At 41.7% G+C, this 16,168-nt stretch overlaps 1 protein-coding gene across 1 annotated transcript in view; it reads right to left on the bottom strand.

The window, feature by feature from the left end:
• THEMIS (thymocyte selection associated) overlaps nucleotides 1–16,168 on the bottom strand; it is a 190,193-nt gene that overhangs the window by 59,275 nt on the left and 114,750 nt on the right. The window contains exon 5 of the mRNA XM_063919343.1: nucleotides 11,440–11,502. Within this exon, the coding sequence (XP_063775413.1) occupies nucleotides 11,440–11,502 (63 nt within the window). The remainder of the gene's footprint in view (nucleotides 1–11,439; nucleotides 11,503–16,168) is intronic.

Here is a 16,168-nt window from a genome sequence, read left to right as displayed (position 1 = left end):
GTAGATGGGTGAGAGACAGCACCATACACCACTGATCACAGCGCAAGATCCCGCAAAACAGCCAGTTGGGCTGCAGTGGTAAGCTGCCACACACGGCACGTAAGCAGCAATCACATTGCGGGACAAGTGTTATCAGAATCATTTGCACATAACGTGGGACATTTTATTCAGTGCCACTACTTGTATAAACAAGAGACTGCATCTTATAACCAAAAAGTATACGAGCGTGCAAAAGTTTTCATACCATTCATAAGAAACATATATATCCAATAAGCTGTGTGTATACAGCATATGAGCGGCAACCGCAACTTGGGACAGCACCTTTAATTACAGTTGTTTTTATAACATTTTTATGGATAACATTTCAAAGTCAAATTGTACTTCTTTATGAAAGATGTATACTTGTGTCAAAGTCAGAAAAATATCTCTATGCACACTACCATATTTGCACCTCACACAGGTCCGTGCTGCGCATGCGTACGCTCTCCCGTGTGTGCGCATACTCACAGTCGCGGGCACCCGCAGGCGCACGGTATGCGTATTTACGGTAGAGTTTATGTGATCGTAGCGTGCGACTCAATCGTTACATATTTTCAGTAATAATGTATTTTGTAGATCATGGTCCCTTTGATAGATTCTGAAAGTTTAGTTAACATAGCATGTTCCTGAACAGAGAGATCCCTCTTTGTATTGTACGAAGGGTCTAACAGGGGTCATACAGTGGTGTTTGGTACCCATCGGAAGAGTATTTAAATAGCAATATTCCGGTGTTGGTTTGGAGCGGATTAATCGCTCGTGCGAATAGTTATGGACATAAGAAGTTTATGTCCATTTACTATTATTTGTTCTTATTTAGTCATGCGGCGGGAAACTCAGTATCCCACCCACCTGAACAGTTGGAAGCAGTCACAGCCCACCTGTATGAATCAACCTATGACCTTTTGTTATAATGCGAAGCCGAATTCCTGTGTCCAATGAACAATGAGATTGTAGGGACCATTGAATTGTATTGTGTGTGGGGCATAAACAGGCAGGCCGACCATATCCAGTTCACTCTCTTCAACGGTTCTCATTGCTGATAATCGGGAGCTGGATATCGAGGCGAATGCGATCGTTTCCCCTTGTGCGTAAGTGTTTCTCCGCAGCTATATTGATCTTCTTGTTATTGAGGGCCAATTTCTCTCTCTCCCTCTCCTCCTCTTTCTCTCTTATTTTCCTTTAAATAGTAATTGTATTGTATTTCCTGTGTAGTTATCTGGTTAGGTAGTCTATGTTATATTGTAGTGTATGATTTGTATTTGTATTAATTCTTTTGCAAGTTTATCATTCAAAATATATACATATTAGGCGTTGGACCCTAAGCCCAGGTATCAGTGTATTTCTTATAGTGTCTAGTATTCTCAGAGCGTCGGTGACGCTCAAACAGCTTTTAAGGTAATAAGGTTATACTGTGTTGCATTTACACTCTAACATTACACTAAGGTTTTACTGCACAATACACTGTTTATGGTTTAGATACAAAGGTTTAATATAGTGAGCGTCAGCGCCGCTGGTGATCTCCTCGTGGTCCCGAGCGTCCGCTACGCTATAGCGAATCATTACGTTAGTCAACAGCCAATAACGTGCCTGCCTGTGATCTTTTGGCCGTGAGTGAACGTGACGCTTGAGCGTCTCGATCACAGCAAAGCGATTGTTACGCAACTAGCGTACCCTTACGGTACTTCATACGTAAATAGCGTACAGTGTTCTTAGACCTCATAAAGGGTATTATATACGATAAATATTTAGCTTTATCAATTGGCGGCTCGCCCGTCCTTCACATATCTGCACTAGGTAGATATAGCAGACATTATCCATCAGCAAAGGGCGGGAGGTTATATTCCTCGTAGTGCTGTCGGGATAAGCGTCTGCTTCGCTTAAGTAAAGAGTGCTGAAGGAATCCGGGACCGGAGGTAAGAACAAAACGTTAGTGTCTTTTAAAACTGTTTATTTTTTTTCTGTCTTGCATACACACGCACGCATATCTGCATTTCTTTTCATTTGTGTATTTTCGTATATCACTCTCCTGTTTGCCATTAAATTAAAAATTTTTATATATATAATTGATAAAACGTGTTAAAGAGAGATTTGCCGCTATTTTAGTGTAAGAGTGAAAAGGTAATATAGTTAAAGTATAAATAAACACAGCTTTGCCTGAGAGACAAGGCGGAGTCAGTGTGGTACGGGGTAGATGATAAAGGATCATCTACATTGATAAACATATAAATTGTGTTACGGTGGATCTTTGCTGTGCGTACACGTGTCTCTAAAGGACTGAGACTTGCGTACGCAACCCAAGGACCGACGCACGCAGCGTACATTACGCAACGGAGCGTCCGTGTACGCCCACGTAACTCAAATCACAAGTGTTATTTTTACAGGTGAGAGATAAATAACGCAACAGGCGATAAATAGCGCAAATTTATTTTAACATTCGAAATTTAAATTAATAGATCCTTCTCCTAATTTGTAACACATCTGGTCTAAAGAGAAATTTCTGCGCAGAAATAGAGATAGAAACAAAAGTGTACATGTGGTGAGTGAGTGTTTTTTTTGTCATTTATACAATTTTGAGGTTGAACCAAAAGAAATCACCGAGTACTCGTGAGAACATACGTGTAAGTGACATGCACGGTGGCTAGGGAAGCATCCTTGGTTAAACATAAAATTGAGCATTAGAGTATAGCGGACCAGGAGGTCATACGGTAACAGACCAGGAGGTCATAGCAGGCCAGCAGGTTCAGGTACAGCAGACAAGGAAGTCCGCTATACAGTCCACAGGCACTACGCCCAAAAAGGTTGGTGCAACACCCATATAGGCCATACAAGCTCGCTGAAGGAATTCGCAGCCGCAATTTTCGATTCCACTGGTCGCCCAGCACATAAGATTAGTTGCTTATGTGCTGAACGATTGTACCGCACGTAATTGTGTGCAAATTAGTAAACCTGACCAGTACCATTTACGTACCACGGGTCATAAACGCTATTTGTACATTCTGACGTGATTTGTGTAATTTTTTATTTTCTGAAGGGAAGTTCGCTGGTCACTCAGGAATTGTCCAACAACCAATAGTTACTGGAAAGAGTAAGTGTTCTTCAGATAACCCTCGCATGTTCCAGTAAATAGAGGTTTATAGGGTGCCCTGTGTCGAGTGCGCCAGCACCATGTCGGTGTGATTAGGTCGCATTGGTCGGCGTGGGCAGAGTGAGTAAGGTGCTCGGTAAACCTTACCGTCAACCTATCGTGAACCTCTCGGTTTTTTGTAAGGGTCCGTAACACCTGCAAATAATGGGGGCCAGTTGTTCAGGAAGGAGGCGATCAACCTCGGTTCGGGTTGATTCCGTAAACCGGCCCGTTGGGTCGGCAAGGTACGTAATGTGTGAGAAGTACGGAAGTCACACAGAAGTATTATGTGATGAATGGGAGAGAATGACAGTACATGATGGGGAGAAGTTCCCAAATATAGGTAGCTTTAGCCCAAAAGTGTTACTGAATTTAAGGAGAAGGATAGGTCTCATTGAACCAACAAAGAGACGAATCAAACATTATGATTATTTGCAGTTATGGCAACAGGAAAGTGAATTGCAAAGAGATTTAATTGACTTATCTGACTCTTATCTTGAGAGAAGAGACATGGCGATGGAGAGGATTATGGTTGCGGAGAAAAGCACAGGGGTAAACAATAAAAACGCTCTTAGCAACTGTAGTATAGATGATAAGAATAAGTGTAATAAATGTAGCATTGATAATTGTAATACTGTTGAATGTACAACTATTAACCTATGCAAGTTGCACCCCATGTCAAACTTCCCTCAGGAATACAAACAAGAAAGTGAGCCCAGAACGATGTCGGCACCTCCTCCAGCAGCCATCACACAAGACATCCAGGTGGACGCGACCAAATCGGTAAAGGCAATAATCAAACCCCCTAACGGAGGGTCAGGTGAGGTCGTGTCCACAGGTACGTACAATGTTATATATCATGCACAAACAAATGTACCTCATATTGAAGAACCAACACAAGATGATATAATTGAATTTAAGCCTGTCAGGGTGATCACAGTCCCCAATGGGAAGACTGACGATCAGGGAATCATTCCCGTCAAGGACAGTGCACTGCGCCGTCCCTGGTCCCGGACAGAATTAAGGTCAATTATGTCTGAATTCCCTGATCCTAGGAAAAATCTAGTAGCCTGTCAAAGATTTGTTAAAGAACTAGGAAACTCCACAGAACCCACCAACAAAGGGTGGCGAGCAGTGCTGAGGATATGTTTGCCCTCCAGTGTTGACCCTGAAAAATTCATTACTGATTGTAAATTAGACACGGAGGTACCTCAAACGGAGGAACACAATCAGGAATGTATTAAGCAGATCAACCAACAGTTAGAAGTATATTTCCCAGCCATTGTCGAGTGGAACAAAATCTTCTCCATAAGACAAAACGAAGGGGAAAATATTTCTAATTATTTCAATCGAGCACTGCAAGCAATGGCTAGAAACACTGGGATCACAGACATCGAGACAAATACACAGCATAGAGAAATAGCGGTTCAAGTATTAATGAATGGTTTAAAGGATGAATTAAGTACAAGGGTACAGACCACCAACCCAGACTGGAGAGATATCTCGGTGGCCGCATTAAGAGAGGCCATCATTAATCTTGATCAGTATATCACCCGATACAGAGAATCACTAAGTAACAAGTTAATGGCAGCAAGTATACAGGCCCTAACCACAAGATCACCCCAACAAAAGCCCCACACCACTGCAAAAAAAAATTAAATATGAAAATCTGTTATAATTGCCAGAAGGAAGGTCATTATGCAAGAGATTGCAGGCCTAGAAGCACACACAAGGTATATAGACCCCCTAGACATGAAAATGAGCATGAATATGACACACCAAATTACAATCAGGGACCACATAGGAAGAATTTTGAGCCACACCCATGATATGTAGTCAAGAATGGTGATCATACGACTGATGGTAAGCCTGAGGTAACGGTTAATAAATTGGGAGGTCATTCCCTGAAGACACAGGAATGACCAGGTGAAATGTTGTAAATGTATTTGCGAAAATGTTTTTTTTTTCTTTTCTCTCTTTCTCTCTCCCCATCTCTGACGATTAGTGGTAAGGACTCAAACATTGCATATCCGCTTGGTCTTTGCAGAAGTCTACCAAACCTCAGCATGACCTATCCACATCAAGGTATCCTGGCCAGATACAGGGAGAGTGGAGTAATGGGGGTGCTGGTGGGGAAGGGACTGCGCAAGGAAACCAATAGACATGTGGATATGACAGCCTGATGATCTGGCAATGTTTTAAAATGTTTGAAAAATGTTTTTTTTCTCTTTTCCTATTGATGGTTATTGTTGATTCAAGTAATATACACATGCACATAAATTGTTCTCTCTCTCGTTTGTTTTTTTTTATGTTTTCTCTCTTCTTTCACATGTTTTCATGATTTAAAGATGGTATGTCACACATCAGTTAGACAAATGGTAATGCAAGATTTTTGCTCCTTACAGAGAGATCGCTGATTTGGAAAGAATATTGCATCATCGGAATGTTCGTTTGGAAGACTGAAAGACAGCACCTTTGAGATGACAACAGAACAAGAAGAACGACAAGACTAGAGAACTTAATTATCGTAACAAGTCTCTCTCCCCCTCAAACTGATTTTTTTTTGTACCCCCATTACAAATTTCTTCTTTTCTCCTCCTGTAAGATGGACTTGCCCCAAGAGACTGTGATATGGATTTTCCTGTTGACCATGATGTTGACCAGAGCAGTCTGTTTCGGTGAGAGTATCGGTGAGGTCGAGATCCAGAAAGGTCCTGATGATAAAGATGGAGGTGTAAATTTCCAATAACAACCCAATCACCAAGCAAAGGCGAGTACCGGAAACGATCTAGCAGCCATGTTATCTGTAAACATTTTCCTTTAAGGATTGTTAGCTGAAGAAAACTGTATCTGTAGGCTCTGTGACAATGTAGTGGAGGATGGGTGCATTAAGAAATGCCAATCCAGTTTTAATATCCATATGGACCGGCATCCATTGAGTGATTATCACTCCTTAGTGGGTAATGTGTTAAACAAAACAGATTGTTGGGTATGCTCTCAAGTACCTCAGGGTCATAGCAAATCAGGGCTAGTACCATTTCCTTTAACGATAGAGGAGGTACTTGAGTTAAATGGTGGGAGACCGGTGGACCGGAGGTTTAATATCTCCAGCCCTCCTAGTTTGAAGCTCCACCAATACCATGTGGATAGGTCCCTATTATGTTTCAACATCTCCAATCCCCGAAAACCGGGAAATTGGGAAGTGTCATGGAGTAACCACACCATGACCTTTTCGCATAGAGCAGATAGAATGCCTACAGATACAGAGCTTGTACGCCACATAGCCAGTAGAGGAAAATCTTTCCGGTATAGGTATACCTTAGGAAATAGGATTACTAAAGTTGGAGAGGTATCACCAGGATACTGTGCACATATCGTACAACCTGATACGTGTACTAAGCAGATGGAAGAATTAGGGTTAGGAGATTTCACATGGAAGGTGTGTAATATGGTTATGTCCTACTCCGTCCCATATGTTCTCCCCGATGATGCATATTTCATATGCGGGAGAAAGGCGTACAAGTGGCTTGCCCCAAACTCTGAAGGATTGTGTTATATTGGAAAAGTACTGCCTGAAGTAATGACTGTATCACATGACAAAATGAAAGACATACACCGTGGTGCCCAAGCTCCTTATACTCACACCCATTACAAGCACGTTGTTAAAAGGCACCTGATAGAGAAGACAGAGCATCCGGCCTCTGATCTGATAAGTGAATCCACCGGGATTTAATTCTTAATCGCGTTAGATTTCACCCGCACCGCCAGAGGAGTGCTGAATTATAAATACATATCTGCGCTCGCAAATTTGTTAGATAATATCACTGAAATGTATGATGACACGTTTAGGTATACGGGAAGGGAACTTCAAGCTTATAAAACAGAACTGGTACAGCATAGAATGGTTCTTAATTATCTCACAGCAGTGACAGGCGGATATTGTGTCACTCTGGCAACACAATACGGCGTGAAGTGTTGCACATATATTACGAATAGCACCGAGGATCCGGTCGAGGTCATAGACCAAAAGATGGATGATATTCTCCAATTGAAGTGGGAATTTCGCAGGAGACACAATCTCACTCTTGCTGCTGTAGGTAATGAGCTGACTGGTTGGGTGTCATGGTTGAACCCGCGAAATTGGTTTTCTGGTTTAGGAGACTGGGCTCAAGGAGTCATAATGGATGTTGGGAAGTTTCTCCTATGTATCTTAGGTGTTGTCATATCGATTGGATTGATATTTAGATGCGGTCAGGCTTTAATGAAGTGCAATTATCGTACAAGGGTAATGAGTTTAAGGAGTGAGGAAACTGTAATTCCAATGGACTTGATTTATGACCCAAATGTAGAAACAATGATGTGATGAAAATGCGATTTCTACGGTCCGTTTCTTTCACCTGTTTTTCCGTTTTTCTCCAAGGTAAAAAGACCCACTTGGACGAGGAATTTGATGAGCCGATATACAGACAACAGACGGATTAAAGAAGAAGTTTTGACAACCTTATACACAGATTTGATGAACTATGCCATGGATCCCCAGTTTCCCTAGAAATTTTAAAAATTACGCTAGCCCAACATTTTTGTAAATCTATGGACATTGACAGCTTTTGCTCGCACCTTATGGGCAAAAGCACAAAGAAGACTGCAATCAACAGACACCAAACAAGACCTCAATCGACGAATGTTCATTTACCTGACATAGAATACCACCGCATTTACCGTAATTATGTCTTTTCTTCATTTCTACAACCCTCAGGTAATGACACACATAGTCGATAGGGAATACAGGCACAGATATCAGCAATCACATATCTCCCCCATTCATGTATCATCAACTAAAATGTGCTCCCCCATTTTGTTGCAACCACAGCCGAAAAGAGCTCGGTAAAGTTTGACAGCCCATCCACAGACCCGTACCGTGGGATAAGAAGGAATTCAAATGTATACTTCGCAATACCTCGAAGCTTGATTTAAAACACGTACGGCACGATGATACATGACCCCCAAGCACGGATTCATACACACATGCTTCTGCTATCTCACTAGGTCATACCCTATTCCTACCTTCTCCTCTCCTCCCCTACCCAACCATGTAAATGTATTAACCCCTGACATATATTTTTCTCTTTTGAAATGTTTTAGAAGGTGGCAGTTATTATTGACTGCCAAAGGGTGGACTGTCAAAGTCAGAAAAATATCTCGATGCACACTACCATATTTGCACCTCACACAGGTCCGTGCTGCGCATGCGTACGCTCTCCCGTGTGTGCGCATACTCACAGTCGCGGGCACCCGCAGGCGCACGGTATGCGTATTTACGGTAGAGTTTATGTGATCGTAGCGTGCGACTCAATCGTTACATATTTTCAGTAATAATGTATTTTGTAGATCATGGTCCCTTTGATAGATTCTGAAAGTTTAGTTAACATAGCATGTTCCTGAACAGAGAGATCCCTCTTTGTATTGTACGAAGGGTCTAACAGGGGTCATACAGTGGTGTTTGGTACCCATCGGAAGAGTATTTAAATAGCAATATTCCGGTGTTGGTTTGGAGCGGATTAATCGCTCGTGCGAATAGTTATGGACATAAGAAGTTTATGTCCATTTACTATTATTTGTTCTTATTTAGTCATGCGGCGGGAAACTCAGTATCCCACCCACCTGAACAGTTGGAAGCAGTCACAGCCCACCTGTATGAATCAACCTATGACCTTTTGTTATAATGCGAAGCCGAATTCCTGTGTCCAATGAACAATGAGATTGTAGGGACCATTGAATTGTATTGTGTGTGGGGCATAAATAGGCAGGCCGACCATATCCAGTTCACTCTCTTCAACGGTTCTCATTGCTGATAATCGGGAGCTGGATATCGAGGCGAATGCGATCGTTTCCCCTTGTGCGTAAGTGTTTCTCCGCAGCTATATTGATCTTCTTGTTATTGAGGGCCAATTTCTCTCTCTCCCTCTCCTCCTCTTTCTCTCTTATTTTCCTTTAAATAGTAATTGTATTGTATTTCCTGTGTAGTTATCTGGTTAGGTAGTCTATGTTATATTGTAGTGTATGATTTGTATTTGTATTAATTCTTTTGCAAGTTTATCATTCAAAATATATACATATTAGTCGTTGGACCCTAAGCCCAGGTATCAGTGTATTTCTTATAGTGTCTAGTATTCTCAGAGCGTCGGTGACGCTCAAACAGCTTTTAAGGTAATAAGGTTATACTGTGTTGCATTTACACTCTAACATTACACTAAGGTTTTACTGCACAATACACTGTTTATGGTTTAGATACAAAGGTTTAATATAGTGAGCGTCAGCGCCGCTGGTGATCTCCTCGTGGTCCCGAGCGTCCGCTACGCTATAGCGAATCATTACGTTAGTCAACAGCCAATAACGTGCCTGCCTGTGATCTTTTGGCCGTGAGTGAACGTGACGCTTGAGCGTCTCGATCACGGCAAAGCGATTGTTACGCAACTAGCGTACCCTTACGGTACTTCATACGTAAATAGCGTACAGTGTTCTTAGACCTCATAAAGGGTATTATATACGATAAATATTTAGCTTTATCACTTGGGATTAGTTACTATCTAGAGTGTGCATAAGTATTCATACTACATGTGGTAATATATATCAGGTGTTTTTATTGCTGTAGTAATTAGGAAAACCATTGGATGATTTGTATACATGAATTCTATATAGTAAGAGCAGAATGTTACTAATTTTTATATATATTTTTATTGAATAAATAATCAGATGGTTATATAATATACAGGAGTTTTCATTCATATATGCACCATTCATTATTTTAGCGCAAAACAGTCATCTTTTGTTTTTTTTTAACTACCAATGTTTGTCTGCTTGTAGACTACAGTGAGACCAGCTTGTAGGTGAATTATATGGTGAGGACAATTCCAAGTTGATACCTCATAGAAGGAGTATGGTGTTATTTATGAAAAATTACCCAAATAGAAGACAAATTAGCATACACTATATTTTTTGTATAGCATTTTTATGCATACTTTCTTTCTGTACTTTTACACGCATCTCTCTATAATTTTAGTATTTCACTGACAGGACATGATATGTCATTTTTAATATTATGAAATACAAGGAATGTTTTAAAATCTATAAGTGCACCTATTACAGACATCCTCTGTTCTACTGTGTTGCACATATGGGAGACTCAACTTGTAATACCATGCTTAAGGAATATAGCATTAAGATCTCTTACTGGCTGGTTCCTCTGCGGCAGGCTGGTAGGATGGTCCCTCTTCCACAGGCTGTTCAATGGTACAGGTTGGCAGGACAGTCCCTCTGGCTGGTCTCTGGGTGCAGGAATGCAGCATGCTCTCATTGTGCAGCAAAGTCAGCACACTACACCGTCTCTATTAGCCTATCATGTAAGTGAAGCCACGCCCCCTACACACAGCCACTTCCTGGAAATCCTGTTATCAGTACAGACAGAGATGCTGGGGAGATGAAAGCAGTCTCAATCAACAAACTATGGGGGTCATTTCCGAGTTGATCGCACGTAGCAACTTTTTGCTGCCCGTGAGATCAACTAGACACCGCCTATGGGCAGGGGTGCAGCGAGGGTGGCTCCAGTGGAGCGTGAGCTCCAGGCGCCAAAGAAGTTAGAGGGTGCAGATGGGGCACACACTGACTCAGAGACTAGGTGGTGAACAGGGCAGGCCAGTGGTGACAGCAAGAGTCACTGAAATCCAGCACTTGCAGAGCTCTGCCACTTTTTATGTCTCACTGTCTGCTAGTAGCTATGCAGCCGGGTTACTTTTCTCCTGCTACTCCACTCTCTGCCCTCACTGCTGCAGCACCACTTTCTTCCTTGGCTGCTGCAGACCTCTTTCTGCCCTGGCTGCTACAGCACCTCTCTCTGCCCCAGCTGCTGCAACACCTCTCTCTGCACCAGCACTGCCGCCTCTCCTTCCTTAAAGCGCACTCACATGCTGCCTGCCCTTCCACATGGGCATCCGGCGGGCCACTCCTCCCACCTCCTGCTGCTCAGCCCGGTACATTGCTATTTTTTTTAAAAAGACTCCGGGTTTGTCGAAGTGCCAGTATGCCATACCGTCGCATACCAGCCCACTTCGACCACTGCTCTGTAACAGAAAGACTACTAGTAATATATATTATATATTTTGTCTTGTGAATTGAATGTGGATTCACAGTAAGGTCATAAGCTATTGTAACCAGTTGCATAACTGTCTATAAAAGTTTATAACCTACTTCAGTTTAGCAACGTAGAAACATTGACTTACCTGTGTAAAGGTTGATGCATCCTGGGTACACTGTATTTGTGGAGGATCTTCAGTGAAGCATTCCTGAAAAATAAAGTACAATTATTTATATACAAAGGGGTAAATGTAATAGGGAGAAGAAGCCAGAAGTCTGGGAAAAGGAGAAAACATGTTGTTGTTAAGGGTGGTATTCAGTATACCGGTTGTTGGGTTCCCGGCGCACAGTATACCGGCGCCGGAATCCCGACAACTGGCATACGACACCTTTTTTCCCTCTTGGGGTCCACGCCCCCCTGGAGGGAGAATACGCATGCCACCGTGCCCGCAAGGGGCTCATTTGCGCTCGCTCGGCTGTCAGCAACTCGACGGTCAGGATCCCGGCACCGGTATGCTGGCCGCCGGGGACCCGGCCGCCAGCAACTCATACTACACCCGTTGCTAATGATGTGAACAATTAGGGTATTGTTCTTTTGAATGCACTCAGCCAAGGAACTAATGTAGGACAACTACCTACCCAGTGAGGAGTACTTCTTCAACCTCGGGAAAGTCTGTGATTCCCACATGGGCTCGTGAACAATAAAAGTATGTGAAATGGGGAGTGCCCAGTGGAGACCCTACCTGAAGTGATAATAGGACCAGCTCCACTGGTGAATGTGCTTATTTATCCCACCAAGGGGTATATTCAATTGAAGTCGGATCCATTCCAACATTCATTTGTCGGAATGGATCCGACCTGGGCTATTCAATGACATCTCAATTCGACTTTTAAAAAAGTTGAATTGAGATGCGGGGGAGGGGGAGAGACGGGGGAGAGCCACGGGCAAACGGGGGAGAGCAGCGCTACAGCAGCCGCTATATAGCCGCTGCTGTAGCTCTGCTCTCCCCCTTCTGCCCGCGGCTCTCCCCCATCTCCCCTGTCTCTCTGCCTCTCCCTTCCCTCCTCTCTCAGTCCCTGCATCACAGCCGCCGCTGACGGCAGCGTCCACCCGGCTCCAGCAAGCGAGGTTTCACTTGCTGGAGCCGGGTGGACGCTGCTGTGAGCGGCAGCTGTGACATCCTCCAGTGCTGCTCACCCCGTCCCCACCTCAGCTCTCCCCGTCCCAACCTCGGCTCTGAAACAGTCGAAGAGGGGGTCAAAACCTGTCGGTTTTGGCCCCGTTTTTGACACATGCTTTTCGACAAGTCAAATTCCTCGACTTGTTGAAAAATTTGGGGTTTGATTGAATAGGTCGGAACCCCTTCCAACCTAAAAAAAGTCAAAAACTGCTGTCTTTTCGACAGACTGCTGCTTTTGACTTCAATTGAATATATCCCCAAGTATACTTTCTTATAAGACAGTGGGTCACAGTTATCTATCGTTTTTTGAGAATTGGTTGCAAAAACATATTCTGTTCCTATGTGACCTCTTGGTGGGCTCACTATTTGGGGTTTGAAGTAGCAAACGTACTCCTACCTCAGTTGTTCCTATAGCTTTCTCAGAAGGTATGATTGTCTTAAAAGAGCACATCCCTATGATTGCCCTAGTCTGTGAAGACTCATTGAGGGATAGGGGAAAGGTTTTTGTAATAGTTGGAAACAATACAAATTTATTTAAAACCCTGGCCAATTGGTGACTTGAAATGGTAGGAGAACAGCATTCCCAAGTACTAAACATTCATCCAGTTTGCTTAGTGGCATCTACTAGGGTACTGTAGATCATGTGGAAACTACTCAAGAACATAACTACAGATTTTGAATTGTCAATTCCCTACATTTAGATAAATTAGACACCTGTTTTTAAGGAAGTGATATTGATATTGGAAGAAATAATTGTTAGCTGAGTGAGATACAGAAAAGAGAACTGACCTTTTCATTGTGGGATTGGAACTTAGGGGGACATTTACTAAGCAATGATAAGAGCGAAGAAGTGAGCCAGAGAAGAAGTTGTTCCATCAACCAATCAGAAGCTCTGTATAATTTTATAGTATGCAAATTCTAGATGTTACTTCAGTGCTGATTGGTTGCCATGGGCAACTTCTCCACTGGCTTACTTCTCCGCTCTTATCACTGCTTAGTAAATGTCCCCCTTAGTAACTGCCTCAGGGATTGAACACCATATCAAGTAATCATATAATACTCCTTTTAGAGAGCGATATTGGATGTTAGCTCTGGTAGACTTTGAGATAACCTGCATTACAGTTACAAATAGGAGAGACAACAAATAGCACCAGAGGTCTAGCACATTTGTAATAACAGCATCTACAGTATATTTGGCCAGTTGAGGAAAAGCAGACAACTTAGGGATGATATAAAGCTAAAATTGTTATCCTGCACCGGATATTCGATATCTATTGAACATTTTTTACTGAAAACCAGCTACTCTTGGTATTAAAGGTAGAGGTGCTCCTGGAATTATGAAAAACTCATACAGTATTTCAAAAACATTGTGGGGACTAGCCCCAAAGAAAATTCCTTTTTTGGAGCACTCTTTTGAAATAATTAATGGTATAGTATATAGAGGGAGGTGGTTTTCTCTGATGTCAATGAATCCCATCTCGAACATGTAGTAATATGGTTACGCTACATAGATGACGTATTTATGATCTGGGATGGCACAGAGGGGGAACTTCATAAGTTTTTGGAGACTCTGAACAGAAATGATGTTAACATAAAATTAACTATGGAATCGGATAAACAGGTAATCGCATTTCTTGATTTAAAAATCTACAGAGATGATAACAATAAACTTTCCACCAAATTACATCGGAAGGATACTGCTACGAACAGTATACTACATAATTCAAGCTCTCACTTCCCCCCAACTATCACAAACATACCGAAGGGAGAATTCCTTAGATTGAAAAGAAACTGTTCTGACACACAAGTGTTTAATAAAGAAAGTGAGAAATTGATGGCACACCTTCGTGAACGGGGGTATAGCCATCGGTTAATCAAAAGGGCTAGAAATTCAGTCCTTGGAATAAACAGGAATACACTTATTTTTAAAGAAAAATCTGGAATAGAACCACATGAGGAGATTAGGTTTGTTGGGGACTTTTGTAAGGAATGGAGGCAATTGAAGGATGCTATTCAAAAACATTGGCATGTTCTCCTCTCAGACCCTGATTTGTCCCATAATTTGGGGGATAGAGTGGCAATGAGTTGGAGGAGGTCCCCAAATCTAAGGGACCAATTGGTCCAAAGTCATTTTACAAGGAAACCATCGAACTTACCCATAGCCAGGGGCACATTTCCTTGTGGATCATGTCGAGCATGTGACTATATGATACCTACACAGGAAGTGCAAGATAAATATGGTAACACATGCAGAATTGTGGACTTTTTTAACTGCAGAACGACTAATATTGCCTACTGTATATCATGCACTTGTGATAAATTATATGTGGGGGTCACCACTCGCATGTTCAAGATAAGGATTCTTGAACATGCAGGAACCATTCGCAATGCAGCTAAAGATATCAGGAATTTCAAACAGATAACAACAGTAGCAAGACACTTCCACAAACATCATAATGACGGTTCACATAAAATTAAGGCTTTTGGCCTTGAAAAAATCAAATTGGGCATCAGAGGTGGCAATGCTATGCAAGAGCTCTTAAAAAAGGAAAGCGAATGGACATTTAGGCTGGGAAGTATGGCACCGAATGGAATGAATGAACACATTAATTATACTGTGTTTTTGTAATAACACCTCTAGAATATTTCATGGTGAAACTACAATCCCAGTGGAGTATGCAGGAAAGACATTTTTTTCATCTATGAAACACTCCAAAAAATATATATAAAAAAATCCTTTCTCCCCCATGCATAACAGAATTAATTTATTTGAGACTAAAATCTCATAAATGAGTAATAACAACTTTGTTTCTTGGGTTTTTTTTATGGCTTTTTAGGTTTATTAATACATTTTCACTGTTCTTCAATATGGGTTCTCTTTTTTCTTTTTTCTTTTCCCCTTTTCCTTTCCCTCTTTTCTTTCATCTCCCCCTTTTTTTCTCCCTTTTGTTCACGTCACACTTATGCATGTGTCTCCATCACTGTTTTTTTTACTATAAGGGGTCCTCATCTGTTTCACAATCAACACTATATAGGAATTGATAATCGTATATACACATTCTGAACAAAAGAAGTTCTAGCACATGTCACTCTGTTTATATTATCATACTTTAAGACACTCACGCAATATCAAATCTACTAACTTCACTGTTAGTACATATTCATTCACTCATTGGTTTTCACTGGGTATAAAATAATTTTAAATAATATTTAATACAAACACAAAGTGTTATAGATGCGAATCTGTTATTTAAAAGATGCATAGGAGGACATATCTTTATATAAGGATGGAAGAAGATGTCAATGTCTGATAGATGAGCACCAAACCTATAATTCCAGTGCCCTGTATGTCTATCTTTCCTTTCCTTTCAGGGGGGTTTATTCCCACTTATGACTTAACTACTGGGGGACTACATTGCTTAGGAGGGCGGAGCTTGCAGGGGTATTGTAGCATGGACATAATAATATTTTATGGTCCTCTTAGAAGGGTATATACGCACTTTTATGCCTTAAGAGGCACATCCTTTCTTTCATTCAGGGGCTTATGATTTCTGCATGGAGCCCATACTTATTTCATAGCCAGTCGTCTCATTTTCTAAGAAAGATAAGCATGAAAATCCAAGTAGCAACTACATTTTGATGCAGCTCTATGTTCTTACTTTGGTGTCTTAATAAGAGAACATCTCGGTACAGA

This window comes from Pseudophryne corroboree, chromosome 4, assembly GCF_028390025.1.
Source record: "Pseudophryne corroboree isolate aPseCor3 chromosome 4, aPseCor3.hap2, whole genome shotgun sequence".
NCBI classification, from domain to species: Eukaryota; Metazoa; Chordata; class Amphibia; order Anura; family Myobatrachidae; genus Pseudophryne; species Pseudophryne corroboree.
This window is presented reverse-complemented; position numbering and strand designations above follow the sequence as displayed.